Source organism: Miniopterus natalensis, chromosome 8, assembly GCF_054644295.1.
Source record: "Miniopterus natalensis isolate mMinNat1 chromosome 8, mMinNat1.hap1, whole genome shotgun sequence".
In the NCBI taxonomy this organism is placed as follows: domain Eukaryota; kingdom Metazoa; phylum Chordata; class Mammalia; order Chiroptera; family Miniopteridae; genus Miniopterus; species Miniopterus natalensis.
This window is the reverse complement of record NC_142088.1, coordinates 19566701-19587804: the sequence shown is the minus strand read 5'-3', so window position 1 is coordinate 19587804 and position 21104 is coordinate 19566701. Positions and strand designations below refer to the sequence as shown.

General features: G+C 40.9%; 2 protein-coding genes and 2 non-coding genes across 4 annotated transcripts; 3 read left to right on the top strand and 1 right to left on the bottom strand.

Annotated features, from left to right (window-relative positions):
- The first annotated feature begins 303 nt into the window (after positions 1-303).
- On the top strand, positions 304-2987 carry EEF1B2 (eukaryotic translation elongation factor 1 beta 2). Its single transcript, XM_016196699.2, has 6 exons — positions 304-641; positions 992-1114; positions 1681-1807; positions 2081-2147; positions 2559-2684; positions 2788-2987. Exons 1-6 carry the CDS (start codon positions 562-564, stop codon positions 2940-2942), a joined length of 678 nt encoding a protein of 225 aa, XP_016052185.1. The 5' UTR covers positions 304-561; the 3' UTR covers positions 2943-2987.
- LOC148092567 (small nucleolar RNA SNORD51) lies at positions 1922-2000 on the top strand. Its single transcript, XR_015714938.1, has one exon. It is a non-coding gene; the product is annotated as a small nucleolar RNA SNORD51 (small nucleolar RNA).
- On the top strand, positions 2292-2422 carry LOC148092566 (small nucleolar RNA SNORA41). Its single transcript, XR_015714940.1, has one exon. It is a non-coding gene; the product is annotated as a small nucleolar RNA SNORA41 (small nucleolar RNA).
- Positions 2988-11160: 8173 nt separating the features above from the next.
- Positions 11161-19904, bottom strand: CMKLR2 (chemerin chemokine-like receptor 2). Its single transcript, XM_016196889.2, has 2 exons — positions 19842-19904; positions 11161-12696 (listed from the first exon to the last, which is right to left on the bottom strand). The coding sequence occupies exon 2, from the start codon at positions 12691-12693 to the stop codon at positions 11629-11631; it is 1065 nt and encodes a 354-aa protein (XP_016052375.2). The 5' UTR covers positions 12694-12696; positions 19842-19904; the 3' UTR covers positions 11161-11628.
- Positions 19905-21104: the final 1200 nt, after the last annotated feature.

The following is a 21104-nucleotide window of genomic DNA, read 5'->3' as shown; positions in this document are numbered from 1 at the left end:
GGCCTCGGCTAACTCCGCCAGCCGGGCCTGGAGAACGGGAAGCCAGGAGGGACTAGTAACCTCAGATTCGACAACCTCCCGCTCGGATTGAGTTCGGCAATTTCCGTCAGTTTGACAGAGGGCGGGGCAGAGGGCGTAGCAGCCCGGAGGAGGCGGGGATTGGAGGCCTGGACCTGCAGTTCCGCCGGAAGTACCCGGGAGGCTGAGGCCGAGCCTTTTCGGTCACATCCGGTCCTTCAAGGGGCGGTTCCGGTAATCTTCGGGGGGCGGGGGGTGCCGAGGTACTCATTTAAGAAATGCCGCTTTTATTAATTTATTTCCAAACACAAAGAAAGGCCCCCGGATAATTTGTGGGCCATTTAACTCAGAGCCCAGTTTTTACGTAGGCATGAGAAGGTTACCGTACTTTGACCTTTAACCTTCGCGGAGGGGAAACGCCTCCGTCTCTATATAAGGAATTTTCCGGCCTTTTGCGGCCCTTTTTCCTTCTTAGCGCTCGCTGCCGCTAGCCTGCACTCCTCCTTCCTCTGCCGCCGTCCAGCCCCGGGATCAGCAGGCGCCATGGGTTTTGGAGACCTGAAAAGTCCCTCCGGTCTCCAGGTGCTCAACAACTACCTGGCGGACAAGAGCTACATCGAGGGGTAAGCGGAGGGGCCGGGGCGCCCGAGACCACGTGGCGCGGCCTCCGCCGCCGCTGGGGGAAGGCATCGGGGCGCCGGCCCTCTTCGGGGAGGGGGCTCAGAGGGAAGAAGGGTCAAAAAGGTGCTTTATTGTTACTTTCAACCAGGTTTTCCCAAGTCTTTGCTCAGTAAATGTAAGCCTGTAGGTCTGCCATCTTTGAGGTCTGTGAAGGAAGCAGCTTAGGTAGCCCGGTGACAAATGGGCGAGATCCCGCTAATTAACTTGACGGACGTGGCGTTTGTCATTTATTTGATGGTGTTTGTGGCTTTTCGTTTAAAGGCGTGTGTAATTCGTTTCGTGTCCTCGGCAGGTATGTGCCGTCACAAGCAGACGTGGCAGTATTTGAGGCAGTGGCCGGCCCTCCACCTGCCGACCTGTATCATGCCCTACGTTGGTATAATCACATCAAGTCTTTCGAAAAGCAGAAGGCCAGGTAAATGCTTTCTAAGCTTCAAGTCAGGATTTTCTCTTGGCAGAATTGGACCCAGGCTACTTTAGTTTTGTTGGGACATTGTGAGCTAAATTTCCTTGTGACACTAGAAAGACGAGACTGAAGTCCTCCATTTTTCCGCAGAGCATCTAGAACATGGACAACAGCAATTCAGCTGTTCCCCACACTGCCCTGCCAGTGTGCCTGGACCTTGACCTGGGGGGCCCACCTCTGGGCTGAGAGGGTGGGTCCTTCATTCAGTCCTTGGCCATTGTTCTGAAACTGCCAACAAGGGTGGAAGTCTGGGGAAGTGGACTGTAGTTCACTAAGAATGGAATTGAGCATGCTTAATGAAATCTCAAATAATCATTCTGAAAGAGTAAATCATAATATTGGATATAATGTCTCACATGCTACAAATGTTTGTGGGGTGAGGAGTTAAAACATATAAAAGTACTTACCTGGGGATGTTAAATGGGTTCTATTGGTAAATAGTGATGAAAACAAGTTCTCATGTATTTTCTGAAAAAGGATGTTGTGTCAGCCTAATAATTTAACTTTTCTTCAAGCCTTCCTGGAGTGAAGAAAGCTTTGGGCAAATATGGCCCTGCTAATGTGGAAGACACCACAGGAAGTGGAGCTACAGATAGTAAAGATGATGATGACATTGATCTCTTTGGATCTGATGATGAGGAGGTATGGCATAAGTTGATATATGTGTATTGTTGTGCTTAAGCACGGGCTCTGTAGCCTAATTGCCTGGGTTTGAATCCTGGCTTCATTTTATCACCTGCCTTTTAAAATTTCTCACTGGTTACATGATGAATAAAATCAAATCACCATCTTTCGGCTGAGCTCCTGATGGATTTGCTTTTTTCTGATAAAGCTGGTCTTTGTTGTGATGACCCCACTGTCTTTAAGCTGAGGAACATCCAGCTTTGTGAAATGTGTTAAATTTTTTCTTTACAGGAAAGTGAAGAAGCAAAGAGGCTAAGAGAAGAACGTCTTGCACAGTATGAGTCAAAGAAAGCCAAAAGTAGGTTATTTTATAATTGTGTTTATCTTCATTTCATAATAGTGTAAATAAACTTTTTTGAAGATTAATCCCCAAAGTAATTTCCTCCACATTTACTGACTAGGTCAGTATTTCAAAACTTTCTGTAGATGTGGTTCTTAAAACTTCCACAGCTACTGGTCTGCAGCTGTTCTTACGGTGGCAGTTGTGGCATTCCTCTGTGGGAAAGAAATTGTTACACGATTAAACACCTCTTTCTTAGCAAGAGAAAGTGGGCATATGTGTGACAAACACAAGATGTATTCTGTAGTTTTGTGTGGCTAAGGAGATGATCCATTTTGAAACAAATTAAGATGTTACATGTCTTAGACTAGGGTAAAAAATATATATATATGATTATTTGAATAATGCTGTTTCTTATACTTTTTTTAGAACCTGCGCTTGTTGCCAAGTCTTCCATCTTATTAGATGTGAAACCTTGGGATGATGAGACGGATATGGCAAAATTAGAGGAGTGTGTCAGGAGCATTCAAGCAGATGGCTTGGTCTGGGGCTCTTGTGAGTTTAGCTTTTCTTTTTAAAATTGGCATTGGGAATTTGCAGTTTCAGCTTTTGTCAATGAACAGGACTTATCTAAGATTTTTCTTAATGTTCTTTTTAGCTAAACTGGTTCCAGTGGGGTATGGAATTAAAAAACTTCAAATACAGTGTGTAGTGGAAGATGATAAAGTTGGAACAGACATGCTGGAGGAGCAGATCACTGCTTTTGAGGACTATGTGCAGTCCATGGACGTGGCTGCTTTCAACAAGATCTAAAATCCATCCTTGGTCATTGCCCTTAAATAAAAGTTTGAAAGATAACCCTTGGATCTTGACTCTTTTAATAGGAGAGTGGTACAGTTGTCCCTTGAACAACATGGGATGCTGGGGTGTCAAACCCCCATGCAGTCAGAAGTTAGCATTTAACTTTGTCCCTAGGTTTCCACGGGATTGGTTCCAGGACTCCCCTTGGATAATCAGTTTCCTCATATAAAATGGCGTAAAACAATGCATGCTTCCACAGATGCAAAACTCGGGGATATGGAATACTATGTATTTTTTAGAACCTGTATAAGTGAATCCACACAGTTCAAGCCCACATTTAAGGGTCAACTGTATATTCCATTTTGAGAAATTCATTGATTATATATTCATTATATAAATTGGGGTCAGCATTCGTGTTAGCCAAAAAGAGGGAAACTACCTATTACAAAATCTATATAGGTAGGTGTTGAATAGATTTTATAAACTGATTTAAATGGACTCAATATAATTTCTGTACACATTAGTGATGGCCCCAGCAGTGCATGATGTCACTTTTGTCACAATAGTTTAAGTTTTCATATTTGCCATATTTTTAGAAGAAAACACTTGTGGAAATTTGGGATTAAGAAATTAGCCCTGTAGGTTTATAATGGTTCAGACCTTGGGCTTTGCAAGGAGTTAAAGTTACCTGAGCTTTTCTTCAATGGGAATGTTGGGAGTACCTTAAAGAGTTGGAACAGATGCGTGTAAAGTGCTTAGGACAATAACCAGGCATATAATTGAGTAAGGTAAGTTACAGTATTTGCCAAATAGTTAAACATTTGGAGCTAAAAGGAATTTAGTACTGAGATGTACACCTATGACTTAAGTGGCTGATGAAGTGATTTGTTATAACTTAGCATCTTTAAGTTGGGGATTACTTGTGACTGAAAAACCACCATTTCAAATGTTGAGATGTGCGATGTTATTAAAGTTAGGTAAAGGAAGGGTTCCCAGAATTTGTCATGAGTAATAACCATTTGTCTAGAGTCTAGCCAGATACAATAATGCCTCATTGTACACTGTTAAAGGAGAACTTAGTGTTGGGAATGTGTTTTGAGTAGCATTGGGTCCTGGGAGGGAGGTTATATAGGTAATGATTCCCAGGCTGTTGTCTGTTCAGAAGCTTGGCTTTGGGTATGGAGGTCGGTAGGGACTAAGTGGGACATTTTACTTGTTTTTGGAAATCTGATTGAACCTATTGGGGTAGAACTTCATACGGAGGTAGTGCTGCAGGTAAATGTACTGGGATGAAGGCAATATGTTAAGTCCAATCCTGGTAACAGTTTCATCTTAGTTAATTTCAGGATGTATGTAACATTGGATTTTTTTTTACAGTAGTTTTCATAAAAGTAGAGCTTAGAAATTTCTGATCTCTAAAGGTCTTTGTAGATCAAAGAGATTAAATGATTTGAGGTCAAAAGTTTCATAGCAGAACCAGACAATGCTGTTTCCCCCTCCCTTCTTAATCTGATTTTCTTTATATGTGACTAACTTGAGTGTGTAAAGTTGTTTAAATTCTAAAGAAAATTTATTTAATTGTATGTGTACATAGTGATGATTGAAATCATCTTCACTAAGCAATTCAGTCCAGCAAACCCAGTCTAAAATCACTGGAAAAGGGGGGAGGGTGCAGGGAATGGGAAGAGATTAACCAAAGAATTTATATGCATATATGCATAACCCATGGACAACAGTGTGGTGAAGGCCTGGTGAGGGGGCACAGGATGGAGGTGGTCAATGGTGGTGGTGGTGGGGGGGGACATCTGAATACTTTCAACAATAAAGATAACAAACACCTGAATCTGTAGATTATATTCTCTTTTATACCTGTCTCCTTTTCACCCTTCCATTTTTCTGCTGCAGTCCTCTTGCCTGCCCACCTCCAGTGCTCAAGGGTGAACTGTTTGTACCATGTTCTGGGGAATCTGATTATACACATGACTTTGGCATTTGGGCTGGAGACTGGCACTAGGGTTTAGTTTAGTTTTATATTATGGTGCTCTGAAATTCTGCACGTGTGGTAGGAGTTGCCTTTAATGCAGTGATAAGCCATCTTTAAAGAAGTGGTGTGCACGGAAGATTCCCAAGGCTACAATTGCTGAAAGAGCCCCAGGCTGCTGGGAGACCCCTGGGTGAGCCCCTGGAGCTGGACAGAACTGTCGAAAAAGTGGAATGGAGGATCATTTGGGGTCTATTTTGCACCTTTGGTGAAGGGATTAGGAACTGAGCTGGTACGAGAAACTTCGACTTCCTTACCCATCTCCCTTCATCTTAACTTGGCAAAACCACACCCTGGTTAAACCCACTTTTCTGTCTCCTGCATACATGCACTTGGGCAGCTGAACTTGGGGAGCGTAGCCAGGTATCCCCCCAGATCACTCTCGATTAATGAACTTAAACTTCAACTGGGCCTCAATGCTGGCAGGAATCAAATCACTTCACACTCTGGAAGACTGTCCTCAAACCTCCCACACACCCTGAGACTCCCTAAGTTTTCCCACCAACCAGCCTTTGTCTGGTCAGTATTCACACCCCCTTCACCCAAAACAACACTCTTCTGCTTGATCTGGAAACTCACGTGAGTGGAATCGACCAGCATGTACTCTTGTGTTCAGCTTCTTTTATCCAATAATGTTTTGAGCCTAATTCATAGTCCTGTATATGTTAATAGTTTATTCCACTTTTTTTCTGAGTAGTAGTTCCTGTGTGACCATGTCACATGTATGTAAGTTGCCTGTTAATGGACGTTCAGATTACTTAAAATTGGGGGATTTTAAAATAAAGTTGCTATGAATATGTTAGTATAAAATATACATATGATGATAAAAATCACTGGAGAAATTTTCAGGTTGTCAGTGTCATGAGCCAGCAGAGGGCAGCACTTGATTTTCTGGAGAGACATCCTGTAGATTGTGGAAATGCTGCCATGGAGAGATCTAACTAGTGAACAGCAGCCAAAAATAATCTAGTCATTGATATATTATTAAAGGGACTGGTATTAAATAGCTTGACCAGAACGTTACGTTTTAACAAATGTTAATGACTTTTTTAAATTAAAAATTTGGTTGAAAGGAATTTGAAAATTTAGAATGGTTAAAGCCACAGCTGTTTTGTCAATCTTGATAACTGATGAAATGTGACCAAAATCTTGACTCCACAGCTTTGAATAAAGAACACTTAACAGTATCTCTTAATTTCATATTTTAAAAAATAGATAACACATTAACATAGTTCAAAATTCAAGAGGTCAAACAGTGAAATCTCCCGTCTTCTAGGCCTACTGTTCACTTCCATAAAAGCAACAATATCACCAGGTTCTTAGGTATTTATTTCCAGAGCTAGACTAAGCATACTCATTTGGACTAACTGCAGCATACAACATAAACTGTTGTGTACTTTGCATTTTGTTCATGGAAATATGTATCTTGGAGATCTCATCTGTATCTAGAATATTCCATAGCAGTACATAAAAAGCTTCTCCATTTTTTTAAGTTACATAATCCATTGTTTCACATCTTATGTAACCTGGCTATTTATTGGATTTTTAGATTGCTTTCAATTTTTTGCTATTTATGAGCAATGCTCTCATTTGCATGTGAGCCAGAATATTGAATGAACTGTTTTTGAACCCATCATTTCAGACGGCCTAAGTATATGTAGAGATTTTTTTCCTGTCTATGTCTTCGGAGCGGAAGACAGGAAAAATTAGAGGCCACCTCTTTTTGCATGCCCCATAGGTGATTACAATAACTGAAATCTTGTTTATTTTTCATATTCAGCATCCTCAGCACAGGGCTGTGTGGTATGGTACAGTGTAGGAGGGAATTCAAAATGATTCACTCAGTTATCACTGTTAGCTGCTATAAAAATACAAAGAATTGAAGAAAATTACTACAGGGAGGTGGTTCAAACACACATAAAATTGTTTAAAAGTATAAAAGTCATTTTGTGATTAAGCAAGTAATCCAAAAGTTCAGAAAGTCAGGGAAAGCTAGAATTAAGTCTTTAGAGAAATTAGGGGTTAAACTGAACAGACTTTGATCAGTTTGTTAAAAAAGAATGTTCCAGAGAGAGAATGTCCAGGAGGGTGTGAAAAACAGAATGATAAACCCAGGAATGAGCATAGATATTCGGGAGGTAATTCAACCAGTTAGGCTGCGTTCTGCAGTGTGTGGGATTATATAGGGTGGGGCCAGGTTGCAGAGGCAGTTCTATTACAAGCCGGCTCATTCATGGGTTTCTAAGCCAGAGAATGACAAAGTAAAGGCAGAGCTCGGGTCTGGAGATGGTGTGGATGGAAGCAGGTAAACGAAAGGACTGTTAGTGTCCTAACATAAATGGAAATGACTAAATCATGGCGTATAGGCTCAATGAAATATTTTATAAGCATAATAGAATTACTTAAAAAAATGAACACAGCCCGTGTTTTCCAGTCTCTACAAACACTGAAAATACTTGATTTTTTCATTGACTATTTTTATCAAAAGATAAGCTTATTTGCAAAGACACAAAAAAGAGTTGCATTAGTGTTTTTGGACATAACGTATAATTTTTCCCCCAAACAAATACAATTTGGCAATGGCAGTTATTGTCCTTAGATAAAAATGTAAAAAAAAACATGCTTCAGATACACTGTCTAATTTGAACTTTATAATCAGCCTAGGAGATAAACAAGGCAGACACTGTTATCACCATTTACAGATTAGACTGAGCTCTGAAAGAGGACTTGCCTAATCATCTAGTGAGAGGAGGAACTCAAACCCAGGTATTCGGAGTCCAATAATGTGTTAGTAATATGTTGAATGGGAAAAATTCTTCACCCCTGATTTTATACAATTTAATCCTATTTCATCAGTGTAACCCTTGCTTCCTACCTTCAGGGAGAGTGAGAAGATACAGGGTAAACTTAAATTGGAAATTGAGACTGATAAAGAGACATTCTCTCATTAAATGCCCTGTATGATAATAGTTGCATTCAGGAAACGTCCCAAATGAGTCTATCATTTGGAATTTCATTAGCCTGAATCGTTTTCAGGGAAGTAAAAATTAAAGGAAAGTGTCCATAGACTTCTAAATATTCATCCCAAAAAGGCCCACTGCCCGTATGTAAGCAGTGAGGACTATGGATCACTGTTCAAGCCTGATGCAAATTCTGAATCTTTTATCTTCACTTTGTCCCTATAATGGGACTATTGTCTTTTCTGAACACAGCCCGTGTTTTCCAATCCCTACATTTGCTCTCACTGTGCCATCCACCTAAAATAACCTCTTTCCTCACCCGTACTTTGTCAAATGGTAGTCATTTTTCAAAATGCACTTCAAATATCTCTTGTAAGAAATCTTTTTAAATTCTGTTCCTTCCTGCCCCTTGCAGCCTCCCAGCACATATATTCTTTTGTAGTACTTATAAACTGTCCTGTTTCAAAGTTGGCTGTGTAGTTACCTCATTCTTCCTATGAGGTTTTTATGTTCTTTCAAGAGGAGGAAAGGATCTAACATTTACTAAGCAGTTCCAATGTCACAACATGCCAGGAGTTTCACTGAGTACGTATAATACCAGCTAATTTTTATCAGGTATTTATAGAGCTAAGAACTGCTTTAAGTACTTTAGGTAAAGCCCTGTAAACAGTCACATCAACTCATTTAATTTTCACCGCAGCCTTATGTTGCAGATCTTACTGTTATCCCCATTTTGCAGACAGGGAAAACTGAGGGCTAGAAACCTGAATTAAGTTAGTCAAGGTCCCATAGCTAGGGTGTGTTGGAGTCATAATTTAAGTCTAGATGTTCTGCCTCCGGAGGCCTTGGGACTTGCCCTCTGTTCCTAAGAGCTTCCCTCCATTGAAGAGGAGGCAGCTCTGGCTCTGGCTCTAGGCCCTAGTCCCTGAGCTTCCTAGGATTCTTTACTCTCCTGACAACTAGGCACTGAGCTCCCTTGCTTCCTCCCCAAATTGCTGTAGTGCCTGTCCAGCCTCCAGCCTCTGTCTTTTTAGCCATTCATCCTGCTCTTGGTCATTAGACCCCTGGAGAGCCTCACTAACCAGAATATAACTGCCAGGGGAGGAGTCTTAGACTTCCCAATCCTGGGGCTAAGTACGGTTCCTGCCTTACTCCTTGGATCTTCCCTCAAACTGAGAATAAAAAACGAACTGCTGTTTCTGCTGGAAAGTGCCTGTACTGGTTGCTTTCTCCTAGTGAACTGTCAATATCTCCACTAGCAGCTATTTTAAAAGTTACTAAAACTGGAGTTCTTAGCCTGGGGTCTAAGGCTTCCCTGATACTTTATTTAAAAGCATTTTTTCTGTAGAAAGGACCCATAACTTTCATTAGATTCTTAAATGAATTCAAAGTTCCTCTAAGACCTTTGTAGACCTTCCTTAAAGCATTTTTCTTCTTGGAAGCTCCACTCCTCATATCAAATATTGAAACATATTGAAATGTCAAATGTAAGTTTTTATATAACTGCTAAATACTTCATTTGACCAAGTGACATAAAGGTATATTTTATAGACATGTAATTAAGTACTCATTTTTACTTTTCAAGTCTTTTTTGTTTCTAGAGCCAATAATATTTTTTAAGATCTCAAACACTTTCATAGGCCCTTAGAAAGCGCACAGACCTTAGACACTGTGCCCATTGAACCTAATTTGATACATGGCTCTGCATGGGCTCCTGCCTCACTAAGGTTAGAAATCACCGCCCTGAAATGTAACTTCCAGAATACCACCTGCTCCATTAATTTCCTTCTGCCCTGGGCTGCTTAATCCCCTTCCTGCTCTTTCTCTTTCTCCCACAGCCTTGAGAGTCTCCATTTGCTCAGAAAGAATGAGACTATGAAGTTCATTTTTTCTTAGCTCCTCCAGCTTTTCTCCTGATCCTGGGAACCCAGGACCTGTCCCTCAAGGGTCAAGGGGAACCCCGAGTGGAAAACCCCAACGCTGGTAGTGGAGGAGTCAAGCATAAAGGCTGCACAAAGCGCCAGAAACTCACAAAGAGCCTTCCTCTCCCTGCCTTCCCTTCACCTCCACTGGACAGGGCAGAAACCATGAAGTCTGGGAACAGCCGAAGTTTGGGACAGGCTGAGCTATGCCACACATTTTTTGGAATAATTTCCCAAACAGATCTGATTGTTGCATGGAGCTAATGGTAAAGAACATACCCAATAAATGATCTGATAAGAGCATTTCCAAAACTAAGAGATGAAATAAAAAAAGGGTAGTGAATCAAGAAATAACATAACTCCTCTAACAACTTTCAAAATAAAATTGAGAAATTATAGAACATTAAATATATTTTTTAAATTGCAGTGAGTGGCAGAGTTTATATTCATAAAAGATGAGGGTGCCAGCAGAGACAAAAGACAGGGGCAGAACCTTTAGGGAACCCCCAAAGGCAAGGACATGAATTCCAGTGTTTCTTTACCTCCACACAGATGCCCTCTCTTTCCTCTCTGAACAATCTACACTGTTCCTGGCTCTCTTAACTTACTTATGACTACCTGCCTTGCTTTATGATTGTTTTTATGCAACTTTACTCTCACTTCCTAAACTGTAAGCACCTTACGATTCTTGGCATCCGTCGCAATGTCTATCTACCACGGTTCTGCGTGGTCTTAATACTCACCTGTATTTGCTAAAGAATAAATGAATACAGGTCAAAATATTATTAGTCTAAAATGCAACAGATCTGCATCTGACTTAAAGTTATGCTTATTGGTCTTATACTGCGGTCCCTATAAAGATCATTACAGAAATAAAAGGTTTATGACTGCTTTGACCGAATCAAGTACAACGGAAGCGATGCCGTGTCTGTGTTGAGCATAGCTTTCACGAAGACCAGAAACGTCCACCTTGGCCCCTTGGAGCCCTAAACTGCCATATAAGAAGTCTGGCTGCCTTGAGGTGCCACGCGGGAACAGCTGTGTGAAGAAAGAAGAGAAGAGGGGAGGAGAGTGGGGGGAAGGAGAGCGGAGGAGAGGAAGGGAACCTCAGCCATTTGAGTCATCCCAGTCCAGCTGAGGGTCCAGACATTGTAAAGCGCAGAGAGGAACCTCCCCGTTCTGTACTTTGTTTGAATTCCTGACTCTCCAAATTGTGAGATATAATAGTACTAAATTGTTTAAGCAACTAGATTTTGGGCAGTTTACAAAGCATTAATAAGCAACTGGAACAATGTCTTAAACTACTATAACCAACTATTAGTTTAATTCATCAATGTATATACCAAGATTACATGAAATGAAGTACACATGTTGCATTTTAAGAATTTGTCTGATAGGTTACTTGCGCAAAATTAAAGTGACCTTAAGCAAACTTATTTTACCATTTTTGAAATGAGTTAATCATATGTTTACTATTAAGATTTAGGACTTAGAGAAAGTTATTAAGATTTTAAAATAATAACTGACATTGCCTCAACAGCAGTGATTAATCTACTATGGTATAATTAGAAAGGATGACCCATAATTTAAGTTGCAGGGGGGGAAAATGAAGATCTTTCCTAAATTTTATATCCACACACAATGTGATGCCAACAAACTGACCAAAAACAACAAAAAGCTACGGTCAGCTCTGGATCTTGGAACCAAATAATCTGAAAGCATCCGTCAGGGGGCCCACACAAAAGCCTTCCACTGATTTGTGGAAGAGTAGTATTTCACTGGGCTGTTTCCTGGAGACACGAGTTCTTGGTTTCCGAGTTCCTAAGCTGCTCGCCCACGGAGCCAGAACAGCTGACTTCCCACAGCGTGTACTTGAGTATCTCGGCAACCGAGGCTCGAAAGCGCACTTGGAACTTCTTACTAATTAGGACATAAAGGATGGGATTCAGGCAGCTATTGAGGAATGCCAAAGCAGTGGAGAGGGGGATGCCGGCCCGCAGCACCCAGTGGGAATAGCTACTCTGGTGAATGGAGAGCTCCCAAATGCTGAACAGGTGATAAGGGGTCCAGCAAATCAGAAAGGCCAGGACCACAGCCAGGATGGTCAAGGAATACCTGTTAGACACCAGGATGTTGAGCTTCTTCGCCTTTAAGATGAGACACAAATAGCAAAAGCTCATTGTCAGTAGAGGGGAGAGGTACCCAAGGATAAATTTCACCCAGGTCAGAACACGGTGCCTCATCAAAGTGAGGTCGGGGTCATGCTCGTGGAAGTTGTGATAGCAGACAATGTGGTTGTTGACCTCCACAGTGTCCCGGAAATACAGGGAAGGGCCACCGATGAGGGAGGCCAAGAGCCAAATGAGTCCAGTGACCCCCCGGGAGTTCCTCAGCGTTCGGTGCCGATGGGCCACGGCCGGGTGGAGCAACTGGATGTAGCGGTCCAGGCTGATCACCGTGAGGAAGAAAACGCTGGCAAACATGTTCAGCTGCGCAATGAAGGAATTGGCCTTGCACAGCCACACGCCGAAGGGCCAGTGGAAGTTCATGGCCATATAGGAGATGTACAGGGGCAGGAAGAGAAGAAAAATGAAATCCGCAAGGGCCAGGTTGAGGAACCAGAGAGTGGTGACTGTCTTCTTCCACTTGAAACCCGTGAGCCAAATGACAATGGCATTTCCTGGGATGCCCAGAACAAATGCTAAACAGTATAACGCCAGAGAGACCCAGTGAACGAGTCCCAGGGGGACTTGCTCTTCCAGATCAGACTCTGGGGAGGAATATTCCAAATAGGAGTAGTTCTCAAAGTCCTCGAATAATGTTTCCGCCAGATCTTCCATGACCTTGAGAAGTGGAGAAGTAAATTTAAAAGAACAAAACAAGTTTTAAAAGAAGAACTACACAGTGAATAGGAATATAAGGGTAAAAAGAGTTCACCTTCTGAACTGGAAATAGTATATTTCTTCGTAGTACTTGTGATTATGCTCTAGATGTCCAAGTCTTGGTGGACCTCAGCTTCATACTGATTATTCTCAAAGCTGTGAGAGTTCACTTTGATAAAGTATCCAGTAAGCGCTAAATTAAAATGGATGATTCTACAGGTGCAGTTCCTCTGTTCTTAATGTTTGTGGGGCTGACACTCAAAAGGCATTTATTAGATTCTTCCTAGGCATTATTTTATGGAAGGTAAAAAAAAGAGAGCGAGAACAGATCAATACTTATGTGGTGATGACTTCAAAATCTCTATTTGTACCACGACTTCTTAAGCTCTAGACAGGGTTCCAACTGCTTCCTCGACTCATCCACCTGGGTGTCATGAGCAAGCACTGGAGATTTTTTACCTACTATATTGCACCCATGGATTTTTGATCTTATGTTTGTGAATGCAAACATGTTCATCAGTATTTCATCAATATGGAAGGCTTTTCAACCAAAAGGTATCTTTTAGAGTAAACTTGACTCTGGCTGTTTGATTTCTCCATTAATTGCCTATAGACTACAGGTAAGCTTTATTTAAATTTTTATTTTACTGATATTCTTTTGATTTAATTTGAATTCATTCTTTTCTACATTTACAACAAAGATTTATTAATTGGTTTTATTTTGTTTATTTTTGTCCATACCAAATTTGAGCTATTATAATTTTGCCCAAAGTAAGTTTTTTTTTCTCTTATTAAGGCCAGTTTCCCTGGGTTAAGACTTAAATGTAAATATTTCAATCAAAACAAAGTTTACTGGGTACAATTTTGGCGTTACCAATTTTGTTTTGTGTTATTTCTATTAGTATTCAAAATCAAGTTGAAAAATGATTAATAGTTGAATTCATTTCATTGAGCTACAATCATTAATGGGTCAAATATGTAAGATTTGGGATTACAGCAGGGTTATAAATGAAGAGTGAAAACATCTTGTGTTGCTTGCCTACCAGCATCTCGCTCTCAATTTACGAATACTGAATTCATCATCCTACCTAAAATCATTTGAGAAACTTGGCAGGGCATAATTAAAAAACATATGCAATTCACTATTGTCTTCCCAAACCAAACCCATTCAACCCCCTTCAACTTCTCTTTATTTTTCAATATTCAGCTCAAATGTCACCTTTTTTGGGAAACATTTCTGATATTAGCTTCCCCCAGATAACTATAATAATAACTTTTACTATAAATAATAGTCAATGTTACTGAGAATTCACTAGGTACCAGGCATGTCTGATTTAATTTGATCATCAAAAGAATCTTATCAAGTAGGTAGGTACTATTATTCTTTGCATTTACAAGGAAGGATACTAAAGCTTAGAGAAGTTTAGTTACTTGCCCAGGATCATGCAACCTATAACTGGAGAGTCAGGATCTAAACTCAGATCTGTTGGACCCAGAGCCTGAGCTCTTAACCACTGTGACATTCCCTTCTCTGTAATACACTTACTGTATTTAATATACTACATTATCATCGCTTTATCTTTAATTTCTGCCCTACCAAACTGAACTTCTTGAAAACAATGTCCTCTCTGTACTCCACATTGCCTAATAAAAGTCTTAACATATCACAGGTGCTTAATATGTGCTTAATATATAATTAGCTCTCCTATGAATCCTGTTCAGAACATATATAATTTTAAAGCTTCAAGTGAGAGTTTGTGAGTTCATCCCTAAGTCAATGTTGTTGCCAGAATCTCTCTGACCTTGACCCACAGCTGTATCCCCAGGATCTTGGCTTGTTCCTTGACACCAAGTTCTTTCCCTCACGTGTCCTACTCCAGTGAGCAAGAATTGGCTTCTTTCTTGCTGTCCTATTTTTTCAGGCCTGGGATCTTAGTCAGCTCTCTCTGCTCCCGACGGCTGGCCCTCCCGTATCAAATCCTTTCCAGCCTAGTCTCAACTCCCTGTTTTGGTTTTCTGCCTGTATACTACTAGGACACCCTTACCTTCCTGGTGCCTATGACCTGTATTTTTAGGCTATTAGCAATTCTGCAGCCAAATGGCCCAGGTGGTTGACTGAATCACCTTATCAAACCTGAAGCAGTGAGTAGAAGAAACCTCATTCCCCGAGCATGGAAAAGCCCATGGAAGACCCCTAACTGCACACAACCACTATCCTCACCAAAAGTCAGGAGCCTCCCACTTCCAATGTCATTACCCACCCTGCTGAGCCCAAATGATCACAGGGCCTGATGAAGGACACCACCACCCCTCTTCCTAATTCTTTTGGGATGAGAGGAGGTACTTTGAAGATGAGTGATCTATCTAAACAGAATCTCTTCAAACAGAAAACGGTACCAGAGAGGTTCCTAATCTTCTGGAAAGCAGACGAATAGATTAGGTGCAAAGATCAGTTCAGCCTTGGAGAAAGATCTTCAAGAGAAGTTAAATGCTGCCCAGCCAAATGGTTCAAGGAAAATAAAAACTATGAATTCCCCTATGACTTAGAGCAGATGTTTTTGTGTGGAGGTGGTGGTAAAAAGTAGTGGCAAGATGGCAGAATTTAGCACCTGTCCTACCCAGTCTTTGGGGCAGACAGTTAACCCTTGAGGGCATATGCTTGGTTAATTACTATACCTTGTTTGTATATTGTTTTACAGTTTACAGGCACCTCCAGATCTAATTAAGTTTCCAAACCTCATTTAGACTTACCCAAATATCTAGAGACTAACCATATTTGTTTCCTAGGCTGCTGCAACAGAGTACCCTAAACTGGGTGGTTTAAAATAACCAGAAATTCATTGTTTCAAAGTCTGTAGAAATTTGAAATCCAGGCTAGGCAGAAGTGTTTCCTTCCAAGGACTGTGAGGAATAATCTGTTCCCTGCCTCTTGCCTAGATTCTGGTGTTTTCTTGGCAAACTTCAGCACTCCTTGGCTTGTATACGCATCGCTCTCATATCTGCGTTCATCTTCAAGTGGTGTTTTCCCTATGTGAGTAATCTGTCTTTGTCCAAATGTCTCCTATTTATAGAAACACCAGTCATATTAGATTAGGACCCACCCAACTGACATCGTTTTAACTTGGGTGACCCCTGCAAAGACCTTATTTCCAAGTATAGTCACATTATGGGGTACTGGGGTTTAAGACTTCAACAGCTCTTGGGGGGAAGGGGGGGCACAATTCAACCCATAACATTAACCCAGAGGGGGCAACTGCCATTCCCAAATCCTGGTCACTCATTCATTCAGAATATATTTAGTAAGTGCCCACATTTCTCAGGCACTATTCCAGCTGATGGGGATCCTTATCAGACAACTATGTCTTCCCTTTTAGATTTTATAATCTAGTGGGAAGAGATCTATAGTAAAAAATAAACAATAAAAAAGCAAATTACATAGCATGTTAAAACATGGTAAGTGCTGTAGAAAATGGGGGAAAGAGAACAAGATAAAGGGAATGGGTGAGGTGGTTTTAACTTTCAATAAGGTGGTTAGAGAAGGACTCGTTGAGAGGATGACAACTCCAAAGGCTTGAAGGATGTGTGGGAGCCAGTCATGGATATTTTGGGGCAAGTTTTTAGGGCAGAGGAAACAGCCAGTGCATTTAAGGAACATGTTTTTTAACCACAGAGACTGAGTATGGGAGTTTTTGCAATGACTCTGGTGGGCTGGTAGGACTCCTGCTTTATAAAAAAAAGAGGAGCAGGTCTTGAGTTGTGATGATACTAGACCTATATATACTGTATTGGCAGAATTAACATCCTCTGCCCTTTATTTCATCATTTAAATGTCCCCAGGAGCAGGTGGCTTTAATGGGTGCAACAGTCCAGGTCGGGGAGACTATGGGATTTGGGTGAACCAAAGAACAGTGGACTTGCGTTCAGTGAACAGCAGCTACTCAGGTCTAGCCAACTGTTTCCATTTGGGAAACGCGCACTTAGTGTTGCCAGAGTTTTTGAAGAATGGCTGGATATTTATATTTTTAATGTGAAAAGTTTCCAAATTCTAAATTACTGTTTTAAACAAAATAGCTGTGAGCCATATTCAGCCCAGCTGCAAGTTTGTGACCCTTGGGGCAGGCAAATTCTTAAAAATGTTGAGCTTTTCAATAGTAAAGGGGGAAACTATACATTAAAACAGAAATAATCCTGGCTGGGAAGCTCAGTTTGTTAGAGCATCGTCCCAATACACCAGGGCACATACAAGAATCAACCAATGAATGCAAAAATAAGTGGGACAACAAACCAATGTTTCTCTCTCTCTCTTCCCTTTCCTCTTTCTCTAAAATCAATAAAAATATCCTCAGGTGAGGATTAAAAAAACCCTGTACACATATGAGAGTGTAAGTGAGGTGCATGAAAATGCAATCTCAAAATAACATCTGCAACCTCAAAGTAAAAATGTGTTCTACAAAGAAAGCTTACTACCTTGTGCATTTCTGCCAATTTAAACTTAAGGGCCTAAACTTAAAGAGATGTTCTTAAACTTTTAAAAACTGATATTCTGCTGTGTACTTATCTGCTCATTTTTGGTGAGATAAGAGAGAAAGGGCAAAAAGAGGTACAGAAGGAAAATATGGGGGAAATCGTCCTTAGTTTAACTACGTGGCACATACACGTGTTCCAGAGACGTGATGGGGGATGTTAATACAGACTCGGGTGGAACTGGAGGGATTTCTGGGCAATGGAAAGGAGCCTTGTTGGCCAGTAACTAGAAACGAAGATGAATAGCAGGCCAAAATAGCTCTTGAAATCCAGATTTGAAGGAAGCATTGTCATTTATTAAGCAGGCAGAGTCAAACCGCGTTGGCTAGCAGTGGCTTTCCATTGAGATGCCGCACAGTGTTATCAATTTGGAAGTACTTGGAGGAGCACAGTAACAATGCCAGAATGAAGCCTTTGGGCTTGACTGAAAAGGGGAAATAGCTACTGTATTTGTCTTAAACCATATGAGCTGCTGAAAGGCAAATAAATAATTCTCACTGAAATAAAAGTTAATAAAGATCTACATAATCATAACATCTTTTGAGCGGCCACTTAAGTAAGTGGCAGACTGCGTTGTGGACATGAGTATACGCAGATCCACCCCAAGTCTGTTAGGAATGTGTGAGAAATGCTTGGTACAGAGTGGAGTTCAGAGAAGCATCCCTGAAGTCTGTGGTTTTGGCTTCCAAAGAACGCGAAGAGGCATATTTACTGCAGGGATTCAGCTGCGGTGAGGACCCAAGTAATCACCTTCCTGGGTAACATTTTCCCAGATGCTCAAGTAGCCAATGTCTAGTTGTGGAGCACAGAAGTGTTTGTTGAATTCAACAAATTGGTTTCTGATGCATTCTGATTTAATCAATGGTAAAGCTGAAACCCTCTTCTTAGTAAATAGATTTCAGTGCAAGAGTTCTGGCAGAAAGTGATAAATAGTCGAAGAAATCCAGATGACTTGGGGAAAGGACATCTGGTAGAAATGTGTATCATTAAGCTTTTCAATGTGGCTTTAAACGAGGCTTGGCTTCAGAGGGAAACATTTTGTTTATCTACCTTGACGAATACAAAGATGCCTTCTGGCAGCACATTTGGTGAGTGCAGAGAGGTTTAATTTAGTTCCATAATGTTGAGTCAGATAGGTTTCCAGGGAACCATTGCTAAAATGTATACCTAACAGAATCTTAGGAAAATTTAAGCTGTAATCTACTTTAAACAGAGAAGGATTCAATGTGATTGACCTTTGTCTATGTGGATTGCCTGTGTAGGGTTCCCCAGACACCCAGGTAAAAAAACAACACTCAAGAGCTGAATGTGTTTCCTGTGAAAACCATGAGGTCCCCTGGGGGAGCATGTATTTTGCTTCTGATTGATGACAGGAATGAGTTGAATGAATCAGTTGACATGAGAGAGAAACTCTGGTGAAAACCACAGATCCATGACCCAGCAAGCATATGGTAAGCAAACAATCTTTTAAGGGCTGTCTTTCTTCTTAGGAAAGATTTTTTGAAAAGGTTATTTTGGGGGCATTTTTCAGTATTTTCCACTAACAAATAAAAACTGTATACCACACCCAAGATTGTACTCAAGATGTGTGGCTCCAGTAGAATATTTTGCTGCCCTTTGGATAAACAATCTCTGCTTGGAAGGTGTTAAAGCATAGCAGTGTTTTATAAAGATGCCCTGATTATTGACCCAAGGAAGCAAAGGAGGTTTAAATGTAAACCGAAGGTCAGGTATGATACTGACAGCAACTGCTGGTTAGTAAGAGGTAGAGAACAGTGACTGTAAATTGCACCCTCTATCCCTAACCCTAACCCTGGGCATAGCCTACCCTTTAATAGTGAAGTATCTTGCCTATCTGTAGCTCCCGTGTCATTTATTGCTTAATGCCAGACTTTAAAACAAATGACAATATTCCTTGGCATTATCAGGAAGAATGGAAATTTTTTGGTTTGGCTGGAAAAGAGACAACAAAAAAGGGGAATGTTCTGGTAATGAATCCTTTGAATGTCATGCTTAAGCATTTGGATTTTACTCCATTGCCAGCTGGGAGCAAATAAAAAGGTTTTTAGGAGGGAGTGACATCACTGAATCTTTGTTTTTATAAATATCATCTGGTAGAAGTTTGGGAGAATGTTGTCACAACTGAAGTCAAAGATGGAAGGGCCTTAGGCATGAGAGTAAGAATGGAGATGAGGGATATTTGAGAGACATTCATTTAGGAAACTAACAGAATTTTTCAGGAAGCTTAGCTAAACTGAGTACATCCTTCACAATAACTTCTTTATTGAGTTGGCATTGAAAGTCAACCTCAACTAGGAAAGCTAACTAATTTTAGACATACAATCGTTTTATTCACTTTTAAAGGCAGTGAGGTTGGGAGAGAGAGTTTTTCTTTTATGAAGAAAATGAAAGAACAACTGAATCAAGTGGAAATGAAATGATACCCATTTTCACTCTACTGGGATCAAGTTCTTTTCATAAAAGGCACTGTAGGCTGACCTGCATATCTAACCCCCATGCTTCACTTGGACAGTTTAAGACGACACAGCGCATACTGGAAGAGTCAACACTTACTTATGTACCAGTTGTTTTAATGCTCCACCCAGAAGTTAGTGTCCCCACTTGTACAATCCGTATGACTCTGTTGATTGCTGGGAGAAAACAGAAAGAATGATTAACCTTGGGTCAGGGAGAAACTGTTAGGCGTAACTCCTTTTCAAGACTGTAAGATAACAAACACAGATATAATTTAAATATCAGGCAATAAAGTGGTTTATGGGCTCTGAAATCAGAATGCTTGCCTTCAAATCCCAGTCTCCCCTCCTCCTGGCTTTGGCATCTTAGACAAATCACCTACTACCTCGAAATCTCAGTTTCCTCCTCACTTGTAAAATGGGAATAGTAATAGTACTAAGTCAGAGTTGCTGTGATGATCGCATAAGAAAATCCTCAAAAAGTGGCCAGCTGAGTACCTGGCATATAAATATGCTCAATAATTGCAGGGAGTACCCTGGCCAGTGTGACTCGGTTGCAGCATCGACCCATAGAACAAAAGGTGGCAGGTTCGAGGTTTCTCTTTCACATTAGTGTTTCTCTCTCTCTTTCTCCCTTCCTCTCTCTAAGATGAATAAAAAAATCAATCACCAGCCCAGTCGGGCACGTCTCAGCAGTTGAGCATCGACCTAGGATCCAGGAGATTGCAGTTCAATTCCCGGTCAGGGCACATGCCCGGGTTGCGGGCTCCATCTCCGGTTGGGGGCGTGCAGGAGGCAGCAGATCAATGACTCTCTAATCATTGATGTTTCTATCTCTCTCTCCCTGAAATCAATAAAGATCTATTTTTTTTTTAATTAAAAAAATCAATCAATAAATAAATAATTGCAGCTACTGTTCTAACCAGTTTAAGGCCCAAAACAGTACACAACAGAGGGGAAGATAGAAGAGTGGAATTTCCTTGTGTTACTTCATGAGAAGGGTGAGAAGTTTTAAGTAAAGATTTTAAAACTTGTTTTGTTTTGTGGGCTTTATATTTCTAAAAATATTCAATTTGTGTGGAGTTCACACAATATTATATGCCTGCCTTCTAAGGGCGTTTGAGTTGGGGGAACCCTGTGTCTAGCCCCCAAATGCCATTATTATCCCCATATCTGGCCAAGACTGGTGAGAAAACAGAACACTGTAAAGCATATTTCTCTTTTAAGAGAGCTGTTTACTCACCTTTGATTGAAGGATACAGTCTAGCCCTGGCCAGGTAGTTTAGTTGGTTGGAGCGTCGTCCCAATATGCCAAGGTTGAAGGTTCGATCCTAGGTCAGGATACATACAAGAATCAACCAATGAATGCAT

Excerpts from the sequence above, each read along its gene's own strand:
- CMKLR2 (XM_016196889.2), bottom strand. The coding sequence starts at position 12,693 with ATGGAAGATCTGGCGGAAACATTATTCGAGGACTTTGAGAACTACTCC.
- EEF1B2 (XM_016196699.2), top strand. The coding sequence starts at position 562 with ATGGGTTTTGGAGACCTGAAAAGTCCCTCCGGTCTCCAGGTGCTCAAC. Across the intron at positions 1,115-1,680 it reads TTCGAAAAGCAGAAGGCCAG|CCTTCCTGGAGTGAAGAAAG; the intron begins GTAAATGCTTTC and ends CTTTTCTTCAAG. Across the intron at positions 2,685-2,787 it reads TGGCTTGGTCTGGGGCTCTT|CTAAACTGGTTCCAGTGGGG; the intron begins GTGAGTTTAGCT and ends TGTTCTTTTTAG.